The 14,393-nt window shown below is 35.9% G+C and overlaps 1 protein-coding gene across 1 annotated transcript; it reads right to left on the reverse strand.

The window, feature by feature from the left end:
* Positions 1–2,650: 2,650 nt before the first annotated feature.
* On the reverse strand, positions 2,651–11,337 carry LOC139888931 (WAT1-related protein At5g40240-like). The gene is made up of 8 exons (XM_071871913.1): positions 11,150–11,337; positions 10,994–11,056; positions 10,387–10,503; positions 10,032–10,263; positions 9,284–9,442; positions 9,055–9,206; positions 8,556–8,691; positions 2,651–2,767 (listed from the first exon to the last, which is right to left on the reverse strand). The coding sequence occupies exons 1-8, from the start codon at positions 11,335–11,337 to the stop codon at positions 2,753–2,755; spliced, it is 1,062 nt and encodes a 353-aa protein (XP_071728014.1). The 3' UTR covers positions 2,651–2,752.
* Between the last annotated feature and the right edge of the window lie 3,056 nt (positions 11,338–14,393).

Genomic DNA, 14,393 nt, shown 5'->3' on the forward strand with positions numbered 1-14,393 from the left:
CGAGTTCGGAAAGCGGTTTTGGAGACATCTTCCCCCTTAACCCTTAATTGATGATAACCCGAGCGGAGATCGATTTTCGAATATACACAAGACCCTTGTAGTTGATCAAAGAGGTCATCGATGCGAGGAAGAGGATATCGGTTCTTAACCGTCAATTTGTTTAGTTCACAATAATTGATGCACATTCATAGGGATCCATCTTTCTTTTTAACAAACAAAATCGGAGCGCCCCAAGGTGAATGGCTAGGTTGGATTAAACCACGATCAAGTAGTTCTTGGATTTGACTTTGCAATTCTTGCATTTCGGATGGAGCGAGTCTATATGGTGCACGTGCTACGGGTGCGGCTCCCGGAATAAGATCGATTTGGAATTCAACAGGTCGATGAGGTGGAAGACCCGGCAATTCGTCGAGAAATACATCGAAAAAGTCACTAACAATTGGCACATCATTGATATGCTTCTCATCGGACTCAACTTTCTTAACATGAGCAAGGATCGCAAAACAACCCTTACGGAGTAGTTTTCTAACTTTAAGGCACGAAACGAGATGGAGTCCGGTGCAATTCTTGTCGCCATAGACAATCAATGGTTCACCATTCTCGATAGGAATTCGAATTGCGTGAAGATCGCAAAGAATGTGAGATTTATTTTTGACCATCCAGTTCATACCAATTATTACATCAAAACTCCCTAGTTCCATGGGTATCAAGTCAATTTCAAATTCATTACCCAAAATGTTTAACGTACACCCCCGGTAATATGTATCGGCACTTAATAGTTTTCCGTCGGCCACTTCGATGGAATAAGTAGTATCTAAGGGGTGTGGTGGAGTGCAAAGAGTAGGAGCCAAAGTCTTGGACACAAAATATTTATCGGCACCCGAATTGAATAAGCAAGTAACATAAGTGTTGTTGAGAAGAAACGTACCCGTGACTAATTCATTGTCATCTCGGGCTTCCTCGGTGTTGATGTTGAAAGCTCGGCCGCGCGTATTGGTGTTATCTTTCTTCTTCAGGCATGCGTTTCTATAATGGCCCGTTTGGCCACATTCATAACAAGTGACCGTTTTTGGAGGATTGGGCCCCTTTCGAGCGACAGGGGCAACACTTGTGCAATTGTTGGCCTTATGACCAACTCCTTGGCACCGGTGGCAAATTAGCTTGCCGCATTCACTCGAGTAGTGCTTGTGACATTTGTTGCAAAAAGGTTGAGTTCCGGCATAACCTTTCTTGCCGTCGTTGGTGAAAGGCTTTTTGGTGAAGGTGTTGTTGTTGTAGTTGCTTGATGGAGTGGTTTCCCATTTCCTTTTGTTGCCACCAGATTTGTCCTCGGCCTTAGGAGCCGGCACTACGATTTCATCAACCGTTTCAATCAATTGGCGGGCCATGTTCAAAGCGGCTTGGTGATTAGCGGGTTTGGAGGACATCACACCTTGTTTGATGCTCTTTGGAAGACCATCCATATAGAGTTCAACCCTTTGAGATTCGGGGTTTACGAGATTAGGACACATCAAGGATAGTTCGGCGAAGCGTTGGTTATAGGCCTTGAGATCGTTTCCGACCGCCTTCAAAGTCCTTAGCTCTTGTTCGAGCTTTCGGGTTTCTTCGCGAGGGAAATATTCAACAATCATCTTTTCCCTTAAATCGGCCCAAGAAAGGGCATGAGCTTCATCGGTACCCACCGATTGTACATAGGTGTTCCACCATGTAAGAGCGATACCGGCGAGAGTGTGAGTGGAGTATTTGACCTTGTCTTGGTCCCGACAACCGCTTATGCTAAAGATGGCCTCCGTTTGTTCGAACCATCGAGTGAGAGTAACCGGTCCCCCGGTTCCATCATAAGTGTGAGGTTTGCACCCCATAAAAGCTTTGTTGGAGCACCCTTCGCTAGAGTTACCGGCCCCTTGGTTGTTGTTGTGGTTGTTGTTATTGTTGTTGTTGGAGGAGTGACCGGCCATGGCCGCCTCTACGGCGGTGGCCACCATTCGTTGTAGTGCTTGTTCGGGAGTCTCATGGCATGGCACGCGACGAGGAGGCATTGTTCCTTCAAAACAAAAGAATACCGTTGGTTAGTACTCTAAATAATACTAACCGTGATATGGAATAAAGATAGAGAGAAAATTATCCTTGACTCGCCTTAAATTCTTTATGTCATAATGTCGGAACGTTCATATGAGTCACCGTAATATAATCCCGGAAATTATATTACCCTAATTCATATGTGCATTCGACATTACTTCATATAGTCAAGGTGGCGTGTCAATCAAATTAAACAACGTAAGATTAAGGTAGAATAAGAATAGGTATGAGTAGGAGAGTTCGAGTATAAATGCACAAGTAATTAAGTAATTCCTACGTCAAGTCTATATGCCGGTTGTAGTCTAGACTCACCAATGTACCCTATGACTCGGGGTTGACATCAATAAACTCTAAATCCCTACAACCAATGCTCTGATACCATCTGTAGCGACCCGACCAAATCATGTTTGACGGCGCCGACTACGTAGGTCCCAATACATGGTCATAAGTCTTTAAGACAAAGTTTGACCGAAAATATGTCGCATTCATTTCATAAGTGTGGATGTTACAATGTTTATAAAAGTAGTTTCCATAACTAGTACATAACGATGTTTAAAGTACAAATGAAACACGTGCGACACAGTTTAAAGTAGTCAAAAGACGCTCCACAATATGCAAGTATACTCGACATCCAAAGCAAGTATCAAAAAGAATGTGCGGAAGCATGTATCACCTAAAGATCAAGGACCTGAGAAAAACATAGAAATCTGTCAACGAAAATGTTGGTGAAATCATAGGTTTAAGTAAGTCAGTGAGTAAAAGTAAGTCGAACCACAAGATTTGCATCATTGATAAAATAGTAATATATTCTAAAAGTTAATATTCACGAGCACCCAATTATCAAAGCTTAACGTTTCCTTCATTAGTACCCCATCACAATAGTGTTAGAACATACACCGTTTCCCGAAAATATATTTCATCCGAATAACGGTAGCGAACCGTCCGAATGAGGGTTTGTCAAACCCATATGGCCATATAACATAAGTTCTCGCCTACACCGTCAAGTGTAACTAATGATAATCGAATTGAGGATTTTTGTTCTAAACTCTTATGTAGAATGTTTGTTTTCATGTACTTGTGTTCACTTAGTTAAAAGAAGCGTTTATGTTTTCTCATCCCAAAAGTAAGTTCAAAAGAGTAAAAAGTGGGACTATGATCTCACCTTGAGAGCAAGAGAAAATAAGTACTTCGACAAGTAACGTGTGCAAAGAACAATGCTAGTCTTGACCTAAACAAATAGGTTGTATCAATAACGATAGTCACGATTGGTCAAAGATGTCCAATTAGTCATATGGCTCAATACGACTCGATTATGTAGCATGTGAATCAAATTGTCAAGTTTCATGCAAGATACAAGTATAGAAACAAGTTAGAAAGATTGCATAATCATTTGGTTAAGTTTGACAAAAAGTCAAACTTTGGTCGGTCAAAGTCAATGAAAAAGTCAACACGTTCGGGTCGGGTCCCGAACTATTTTTCTGAGGTTTTTAATCATATATGAGCATGTTAGAACAAGTTACATGTGAATCGGAGGTGCGTAGCATAGCAAACATTTTTCAAAAATTGACAAAGTTGGACATCCCACTTTGGCGCGCCGCGCCATTACCTGTGCAGAGAATTCTGGCAGTTTTTAAGTTTTATGCATGAACCTGACTTCAAACAATCACCATTTATGACCCGCAAACAACCAAAGCATGTATCTTATATCATCGGAAAGGTATTTTGACAAGGAAAACAACTAAACATATTTCATCAATCACATTTACTTTTACAACAACCAAAATCACATTCAAAACTCCTCATTAAATGCATTCAAGTTCATAAATGAAATTCGATGATTCGGCAACCAATTTACATGAATGATATGCCGTTTCGAAGGTGATCAAGCATACAATACAACCTAACACTTACAAATAACATTTCATGTCATTCAAAGCATTAAATGTTCACATTCAATTCTATCAAACCCTAACCAACAACATCAAAATCACTAATCATGTTTATGAAGTTTTCTAAAACAACCTACACATCAAATTTAAGCTATTGATGTTAGGAACACATTTAATACATGCATTTATAACATTTTAACATCATTCAGACAATCAAATCACCAAATCAAACACACCAAAGTTTATGTTCATGCTAGTTACTTCAAATAACAAAATTGAACATATAAATCATATATTCATGTTAGACTTGAGCCATAGACACTAATTAACAACTTTATAACTTAAAAACATCAAGAACACAAAATCTAGTGATTTTAGAAAGTTACCCAAATGTAATGAAATCGGTATGGAATCGAAGAGGAAGTTGCAAGGATTCCAAATATGTAATTTGTTTTGATTGAAGCTTGCTTGAACGAATTTAGATGATGATTCTTTGAGATGGATTTTGAGAGAATACTTGAAAGTATTAAATGAAAAGGAAAAATAAAATGGATAAAATGAATGGATGAGAAAGGGTGTTGACCCTTTGACCTAGTCAAAGGTTTGGCACTTTTGCAAGCTTGGTCCCTCTAGTTTCATTCGGGTGCGTGAATTACCTAAACGAGATAATTTAAAACGCGTATCAACGGGATATGTTATAATTACAAAACGGACTTTAAATAACTAAACGGAAAAGTAAACGGAAAAAGGCGGGATGTTACAGTAGGAGACTTCCTAATCTACGCCATTTTACATTTAGCTATGCTAAGTGTCGTGGGAAGAGGAGCCTTGAGCTTCACAATGTGCTATCCTCTTTAGGAGCAATGGCTTCGTGCTAGTGTTACTTAGACAACACACGCCATAGTCAAAAGTTATGGCACCTTTATTCGATCAATTATGGAGGGGTAGTTTCTACTTCCTACCCTTTCTCAAAAAAGCATAAAAGCTTGTTATGTGGGAAGTAGCGAGTGAATAAAAGCTTAAAGCTTTGACACTCCAGGGAGAGTCAAGTCCTCCCATGTTTCATTTTGGAAGTCAAGTCTTCCAAACTTGGAAGTAAAGTCTTCCAAGTTAAGTTGTGTACCAAAAGACCTACGCTTGGAAGTAAAGTCTTCCAAGTATCATGCAATAGACCCACCGTTAATCTTACACCCAATGTAGTTGCTTTCCCATCGCTATTGACACCGAGTAGTATGTTTACCGGGGAAGTAGCTACCCGTATAGTCATCCCACCACTGGGGTGGCTTGTATGCACATCGCCTTTATGAGCCCAAGATAGTTATTGTCTCATCACTTTCGACACCGGAAGGTGGTTCACTTTGGTTATATACGAGGGCATTAAATATCCGTGCGGTTGTCCCAAAACCGGGATGGCTTGGGAATGCACAAATCTTTTAAACCATAAAATTTTCGAAAAACTTGTCTAGTTTTACAACTTGACTCGTTTTTCCTTTTCAAAAACAAAAATGGTTTTCTTAAAGCCTTGTCTTCCTTAAGGCTTAAACGATTTTCTTGGGTAACTCATGAGACTTGATGCTCTATTGTTCCAAAATGAAGATTGCGGGTAATCCTTGACTTGGTGAAAGGTGAAATCTTTGCTTGTAATGATCTATAGAATGCTCCTAGAAAGGTTTGTACTAAAAAACTCGAATCTTGATATGATTATTCTTAAATTTCAAAATCTTGTAGATATTTGAGCCTTTCTAGGGAGCATGTTTGTTTGTTTGATGTTGAGTTGGAAGAAATGAAGAGTTTAGTGGTTTAGGCTTGAATTGTGATTGATTTAGAGGATGCTTGAAGAAATGAAGTTTAGGCTTGAATTTGATTGATTACTTGATTTTGAGTTTGTTGAAGAATTTAAGAAGATTATGGTTTGTTAAGTTTTGATTGGTATTTATTGAAATTGCTTGAAGACAATTCCTTGAAAGTCAAAGTTGGTCAAAGTCTTGAAAGTCATAGTTGAAAGTTGAAAGGATTGATGATTGATGAAACTTTGTGAAGAAAGTATTTGAATGATGAATTGGTTTAAAGATCGTGAGGCCATGAAGATTGACAAAAGCATTGAGGTAATTCTTTAGATTTTTCAAGTATTTTTTTGAGTTTGCTCAAAGTTTGAAAAGTTGAAATGACCATACTTGAAATTGCAAGTTTGTATTAGTCAAAGTTGGTCAACATTATGAAGATATGGTTGAGTTTAGGCTTGCTTGAGGACAAGCAAGGTTCAAGTGTGGGGGATTTGATATTGCTTAAAATATACATATTTATCTTCGCAATATCTCCCTACTTTCGTGGCATATCGATACTATTTGTGATAATTAGTGAGCGGTTTGTGTTATTTGGTCATTTCGGAGCAAAATTCGTTTAATAGATCATATTTATGCAAAGGAACCATAGGGTTAAGGAATGAATCAAGTGAAGTTTTGGGGTTAAAAGGCCAAGTTTCAAGCAAGAACGGCGTTCCAAATGGCCGGAACGTCGCTCCGCAACACTAGAAAATGGGAAATCGAAGTCAGAACAAGAATAGACTTTCTGGGCACTTTCAGGAACGTGGTTCCACATTTAGGAACGTTGTTCCACCTTTCGGAACGTCATTCTAGGCCTGTATTCAACCAAAATCTCAGCTCGATTATTTAAATAATTTTTGGGGTTTTTGGTTGGGAGAGCTGCTTCCTTAGGCCGTTTTGGAGCCCTAAAAGGGTTCCAATCATGATTCCATCAAAATGAAGGTCAATTTCATGCTCCAAACTCTAATTCCATGAAGATTGAAGCTCCATCTCCATCATCCATTCTCCATTTTAGTGTTTCTTCTCCATTTGGGTAGTAGCTTTTCTCCATTTTAGTTGTAACAATCAATAATTTTTATTTCTTTGAATAATTTCTTGTTTATGCAATAATTATAGCTTAGATTACTTGTGTTTACTTGATTGTAAACTTGATGCTTGGATTTTGCCCAAATCTATGAATTGGGTGTTTGAATGAGTTGATGATTATTGTGCTTGGTTGCATATCCATTACTTTGATGTTGAAAGCATTACTTTGATTATATAAGTTTTCTAGCTTTTCTTAGGAATTTGATTAGTGAAGAAATTTATACTTCAACACCTTTGATGATCTAGACAAACAAATTGGGGATTTCAAGGGATTGAGTTCTTGATTTGTTTTGGTTTTCAATTAGCTTTTATTCAACATGGTAGTGTTTGATTATCTTAAGGGATTTTGATAATTAAAGGATTTTAAGGGATTTTAATCCAAAACCGATGTCTCAATGATTTCACTCATAACATAGTTTGATCTTTTGAAATGAGTCTACAGGAGTTAACGAATTTTATTTGGTTGAGGTTTTATGGAAGTTGACGAATGGAAATGAAACTATATGTTTGAACATTGTTGTGTAATGAATGAATTGGGTTAATCCATGGCAAAAGGTTGAACAATCAAGTGGACACGTTTCTCTCTTATTTGTTTATCTCTTTTAGTTTAAGTTTAGCTTAATCAACACTTTATCATATCTTTCTTAACACCCACCCCCCCCCCCCCCCAATCAACTTAGGATAATTACTAGTGTTTTGAGATTCATGTAAATTGCTCCATGTGGAACGAACCTTACTTGAATACTTGCTAGTTGGTATAATGATCGGGTTATTGTTGCCCGGACGTTTGTGTTAATTGGTTAAGTGTTTGATCATTGTTTTTATATTATTATAAGTTGATAACACGAACGATCACCCATCATACCCTAAACTATTAATACCATGTTAGACAATAAACTCCACGTAAGTCTTATGCTTTATTAATCGTCTATTCATAGATTACACGGGATATGACAAAACCCTAACGGACCCTAAGCACACAAACGAGCCGGGCCTAATCATAATCTATACTCTAACATTGAGTTTATGACAATTTTAATATAGTCAACCACAACACCATTATGATTATGATTCTAATTGTTGGAGAATATGTAATTTTAGGTTGGTAGTTTTTTTTAAGTTTGAGGGTGCGGACAAAGTTTGAAACTTTCATAAAGAAATCAAAGAAAATCTCTAATCCATATTGTTATTATTTTCCCAACACATGTTTACAGTAGCGAAACCAGAAAGTTTTTTTTACCGGGGACAAATTTTTTTAATAATGTTCGCATTCACTATAACCTTTTTGGGTAATGAACTTAAGGTTTTTGGGCAAAATATGGAGGCTTTTGGACAAAATATAGAGTATTTTGGCAAAATATTGAGGCTTATGGGCAAAATATGAAGGTTTTGAGCAAAATACGGAGTTGTTTGGGGCAAAATATGAAGTCTTTTGAGGTAAAATATGAAGTCTTATGGGGCAAAATACAAAAATCAAAAACTTTAAGCATGAAAATTTCAAATCCATTGGGGGCGGACACCCCACCCCGTCCTACGCTATTTTCGCCCATGCATGTTTATCATGTTGTAATAAAGTATTAAAGCTTTCATCCACTACTATAAGTCTTATTAACAATTACATGAGCAAGACATCAGCAAATTTAGCAATAACAATGAGCTAATGACCATTAACATTCACCTCATTTTCACATAAGAGGAGAGGAGTTTTATGTATCGAAAATTCTTCTTCACCCATCGATAAGTTTGTCTTCTCATTGGCTTGTCCCCACACAACAGCATAAAATCCTGCGGCGATTATCATCGCTCCTATAACGCTGCTTAAAATTACAGCAAATGCATATGCATAGTTTAGTCCCCTAAAAAGAAGAGTGGTCAAATGGGTGGGGAGTGGGAAGACGGGTCAAAACAGATCAGGTCGGGTTGGGAGACCTCAGTAACACTTTATTACCCATTTTGGTGCAATTATATATAATTAATTAGTTAATGTTAAATATGAATACATGAACTACAGTAATAGACTACCAATATTAGTAAAACAATTTGGTGTTTACTCTGATCTATTTGGCCCACTAGAGATAAACTATAGCAAAATTGACCCACTTATAAGTGAATGAGTCATAATTGACACCTTAATCCAAGAGTATAGCTTGTAAAAGAAAATTAATATTAATGCAAACCTTCCAGAATAAAGTGTATCACCAAGAAACATAATACCCATGATAACTGCAATGACCATTGATAGGGGTTTGAACATGGCTACATAAACTGGCCCTTTTTTATGAAGGCACCACACAAGAACACGGTTACGGAATGCTCCCAGAAAAACTCCCTACGTTCAGCCGAGATCATGATTAATTATGAATTCGAATCCATTATTGTAAAAAACTAAAAGAAGATGAAACCTACGGCAAAAACAACAGCAACGATCTCATAGCTAGAGTTCAACAACCATGCGTCAAAATTTCGTTCTATAATAAGAGAAAAAATTGCACATATTATGGTTCCAAAGCATGACACATAAAACACCATGGTAATTTCATCTGGGTGCTCCTTTATCGTTGCTGTCTGGATATACAAAACACATCCATGCAAACTTTAAAAACACGTTTTATAAAATAAAAAGAAAAAATAACGTTCATTTGTTTATTTCATTCGGTTTGGTTGGTTTCACTTTGAAAATTTGGAGGCAAAACTGAGAAATCTTAATTCAAATTTCAAAACCAAAACTGAACCGAAACCGAATTAGAATCCGGTTCGGTTTCTTTTAAAGCCGAAAGCCAAAAAAGAAAATATAATGTAACAAAAATAATTAATAAATCGATTTGAATCTAAATTCTGGTTTGAAAATCGGTTTGTAGTGTATGATAAAAATATAATACATATTGTTAGTTAAATTAGGTTTTGAATTAGGATTTAACCGAATTCAAAAGTAAGACCCAACCAAATCTGAAACCAAATTCAAATTCAAATTCAAACTCTAAACCGAATTCAAATTCAGTTTGGTTTTATTTATGATTTAATTTATTTCGATTTTCAAGTTGAAGAGTTTGAAATTTGAACACCACCAATGTAGTTTTTGAAGGTAACTAATAATTTTGGTATGTTTCCTCTTACAACGTGTGACATTTTTCAAAGTAGATTGAAGGACAAGAACCTGAAGAACATGCCAAGTGGATAATAGAATTCCAGTAATTGCAAGAAGAAGTCCTCCAAGTATCCAATTTGATGCTTGTGAAGAAACAATCGTTTTAGTTGAATCATACGAGACTATTCGAATAATCTCCGGGCCCTTATATAACGTCAATAGCAATGCTCCTGATATTGCTATAAATGTACCTATTGATTTCGCCTGACTGCTTGAACTTCTTATATCTAACTTCTCCATCCTATTAACACATGATAATAGTATAAAAGAAGAGCAAATCACTTGAATCTTCTCTTAGTCAAAATTGTTAATGTAAAAAACTTGTATGGGGGATATGATTATGTTATTAAAAAGTATATATTACCTAAAAATGATTGCGATTAAGTATGTGTAAGCAGGAATCAAATTTCCTAAAGCAGTTGATAAAGTTGGAGAGCTGTAATTGATACCTGCATATCCAAGTGGTTGCAAAAAACCAATCCTGCAAACATTGATATTAATATGTTCATATTTTATCCTAAAGATAACAAGTGTGTAAAAATCGGGATTAATCGGTTTTGAGAGGTCTCAAATATAGGATTAGTCAAAATCACTCCAAAAATTGGTCAAACAGGGATTAATTTGTCAAGACCGGATTAACTGGTTAAAGACGGGATTAATCGGTCAATATAGAGATTTATCGATCTAAGATGGGATTAATTGGTGAGCATCGGTCAAGTCAAACTTAGTCAACGATTCACTTTGACTTAAAATTAGGTGGTTGAGTCGCCTACATTATATAGTTGCTTATATACAATTATATTTTTGATATAAGTTTACATTTTATCTTCTATATTTATATTTATACATATACATATAGTTTTAGAATTTATTATTTACATGTAAAAAGTAAAATCCGATTAATCCCTGATTAATACCCGATTAACCTAATTATTCCCCCTAATGGATTCTTAATAGCTTCTTATTCTTACCCCAACAGCCCAAGGATCATGAATCTGAAAATGAGACCAGAAGTGATCGGAGGCCAATTGCTTCTGTACATTAAAATTGTCACGTCCCTTATTGCACACATAACATAACATAAGATTATAACAAAAACAAAACATCAAGGATCATCATTTACCAACCTGCAGTTATGGACGGCGAAAAATGGGAATAGAACAATCGTACCTAGGACGTTGTAGTAGACAACATATACAAGTTGGCTCATTCCATTGTTCATGGCTGATTTAGCTAATGTCAACGAGCTGACCTCTACACATTCTACCAACATCATAACGATAAACGGCACAACATCCTCTATAGAAATAAGCATGCTTGTCGTTTTGAGTTTTTCCACAATTGCACAAATTAACAAAAAATTGTTGAAGAAGAATTTCTGTCTTTAGTAGAAAGGCCATGCTTAATATAATAGTGGGAAAAGATGATGCTAATCTTAAAGAATTTGAGTATTTTATTGTCAACTATAATTAGATTGACCTGCCTCATTATAATATTGGGTATGTTGCTAATTATGAAATGGTTTAGTCATTAAAAAACATAGAATCCGGCTCAATAATCAAAAAATGTTAAGTAAACATCCATTAATTTATTTTGGCTCGAGTATAATACTTGTGATGATGGTACTTAAAGGCATATTGATTATATCATGCTTAGCAATAGTGAAAAATGTAGATAAAATTTGTCTAAAACTAAACTTCACTTCATTTGACAATTCGATAGCTAGCGACATGGCATGATTCTTTTGAAATGGTATTACACCATTGTAACAGCACACACGCCTAACGCAATAAAATTATACCTACATTATTTCTGAAGCAAACCATACCATCAAAAATCTTCTTGTTTATGCACCACGTTTTAGAACAATACTATGCCTTAAATCAGCTTTTGCTCATGTTCACAGTTAGATGACTATGATTCATGAAACAACCTATAAATAGTTTGTTATGCAATAATAATAAGCTTAATTAGTGATTAGTATACGTGATATTATAAAAGGAATTAATAAAAATACACTTTTTATAAAACTTTATCACAAAAATATATTTAACGACTCCGGGCAAAACCGCCTCATAGAGCATCAAAACCCCATAGTTAATATGTTCGAGTATGTACTCGTCTAAACTGGTTCGAATAGAACTTTTAACGAATTATCAAGATAGTTAAGGATTTCTGTGCACTTTATTTTCTCAAAATCTATTTATTTTTATTTATTTATTCCAAATAATAAAAAATTGGGATTATATATCGAGAGGCCCAATTCTACCGTGTGTTTTTAGGTCACCCATATTTAAAAATGATTATGTAGGTCATCCAAATTTCTCTTTTTCGTATTATAAGTCACCTATATTCGATAATGATTTTTGTAGGTAATCCAATTTCGTGTGTTTCATACGTATCAAATCTGACTAAAATCTCATTAGAAAAATGTAAAAAATAATACAAGTAACCAAGTTTATCTTAATTAACATTATTTATATGACGATTAGTTCATACCAAATACACGAGTATTTGCGTTTTTTAAAATTTTTTTACAAAGAGTTTTTAGTCGGATTGATATATATGTAACAACATACGAATATGAATGGCCTACGAATCATTTTCAAATATGAGTGACCTACAAACACGGATAGTTAAACTTGGACAGACAACAAAATCATTTTTAAAATATGGGTGACCTGAAAACACAAAACAATAAGTTTCGGTGGCCTCTCTATTAGGGATGGCATCGAGTCGGGTTTGGGCCGGGTCTAAGTAAACTCAGACCCGAACCCAATAAAAAAAACATGTCCCAAACCCAGACTCATACCCGTCGGGTCCCCATTTACTAACTAACTGTCGAGTTTTCGGGTTTCCCCACAGTTAACGAGTATCCCCATTTACTTACTAACTCACGAGTTACCGAGTTTTTTCGTGGACATTGAATATCTCTGTTATAAACATTCTCATTTACCAGTCATATATTTCAAAAAAAAAATTCTCAATAATACTATTAAAATGAGTATTAAATCTTAATGACTATATAGAAATATCGAATAATAGTACAATTTCTACATTGTAGCTTATATTATTATTACTAAATTTTATTAGTGAAAACGAAATCCCCTGCGTGTAAGGTATACGGGTACACGAGCCAGATATACAGGTCTGGTATGCGGGTTTGTATCTAAACCCATCCCATACCCGATCCCGTAAAAAAAATAAAACCATCCAAACCCGCCCATGTCACTAATACCCGGATCTGAACCCGACCCAAAAGTGTCGGGTTTTGAGTTTTTCCATCGGGTACAGGTCATTCGTGGCATGACTACCCTAATATATAATCCCTACAAAACTTGTCAAAGTTATTAAAGCACAAGGTACCTGCGGTTGATCTCACCGTCGAGCACCGACGCTGGCTAAAAATGGATATCACCCCCCCCCCCAATCGATATCACCGTCGCTTCTCACTGTCTCTCCTCCGACGGTGGTTTAACTTAGTTTTTTCTCTTTTTATATTATTATATTTTCTTAATGATCCACGTCATATTCAAACCTGAAATGGACACCGAACAACACTTTAATTTGATTAATTAACACTTATATTACTAAAAGTGGTGTGTAGGAACTAGAGGGGGTGAATAGTTCCAAAAATCGATTTGTTAAAACTTTTCCGGTTTAGGATATCCTACGGTCGACCGTAGATGCGACCGTGGATGTTGTGTTCAACAATGATATTGTTTTCAAGTCCAAGGAACTAGTTTTAACAAAATAGTATGCTTGTGTTTGTTAGAATATATATGAAATAAAGTAAAATGCACAAACACAAAGATTTATAGTGGTTCGGGTGGATGTTAACTAATCTACCTTAATCCACTCCTCAATTCTACGAATTGAGAGTTTTCTTCACTATGATACCCCAAACCCGGTGGAATGTTCGGATACAACACTAGCTCCTCGATAAGCCGCTACTTATGAACCCTTACGTCCCTTTGAAGAATTCACAATCACCAAAAGCTCTTACCACAAGATCCTAATGCTCTAACCTAATGAAATCACAACTACCTTCTAGATCCCTTTAAGAAGATAGCTTACAAGTAAACTTATAGCTAAGCTTACAATCACCCATAGTTCTTCAATAGGTCACACCAACCTTACTTAGATCAAACTTGTCTTTACATTGGACAAGTATTAATTTCCAATGAAATTAATCAACTTTCTAGATCCCTTTAAGGAAGTTGAATCATTAAGTAAGATAGATGTTTTCTATCGCAAGAACCATTTAACTTCCTTAACCCCTCCAAGGAAGTATCTCACAGTGTAAACTTAAAGATACAAATGTTAAGCATAAAGTTTACATTACAATTATACTTAGTGTAAGTAGAATCT

This window comes from Rutidosis leptorrhynchoides, chromosome 2 (genome assembly GCF_046630445.1).
Source record: "Rutidosis leptorrhynchoides isolate AG116_Rl617_1_P2 chromosome 2, CSIRO_AGI_Rlap_v1, whole genome shotgun sequence".
NCBI lineage: Eukaryota > Viridiplantae > Streptophyta > Magnoliopsida > Asterales > Asteraceae > Rutidosis > Rutidosis leptorrhynchoides.

Bases quoted from the DNA above. Each gene is read 5' to 3' on its own strand.
- LOC139888931 (XM_071871913.1), bottom strand. From the start codon at position 11,337: ATGCTTATTTCTATAGAGGATGTTGTGCCGTTTATCGTTATGATGTTG. The intron at 11,057-11,149 runs GTTGGTAAATGA...TTTAATGTACAG, and splicing joins TTCGCCGTCCATAACTGCAG to AAGCAATTGGCCTCCGATCA. The intron at 10,264-10,386 runs GTAATATATACT...ATGTGTTAATAG, and splicing joins TTAATCGCAATCATTTTTAG to GATGGAGAAGTTAGATATAA.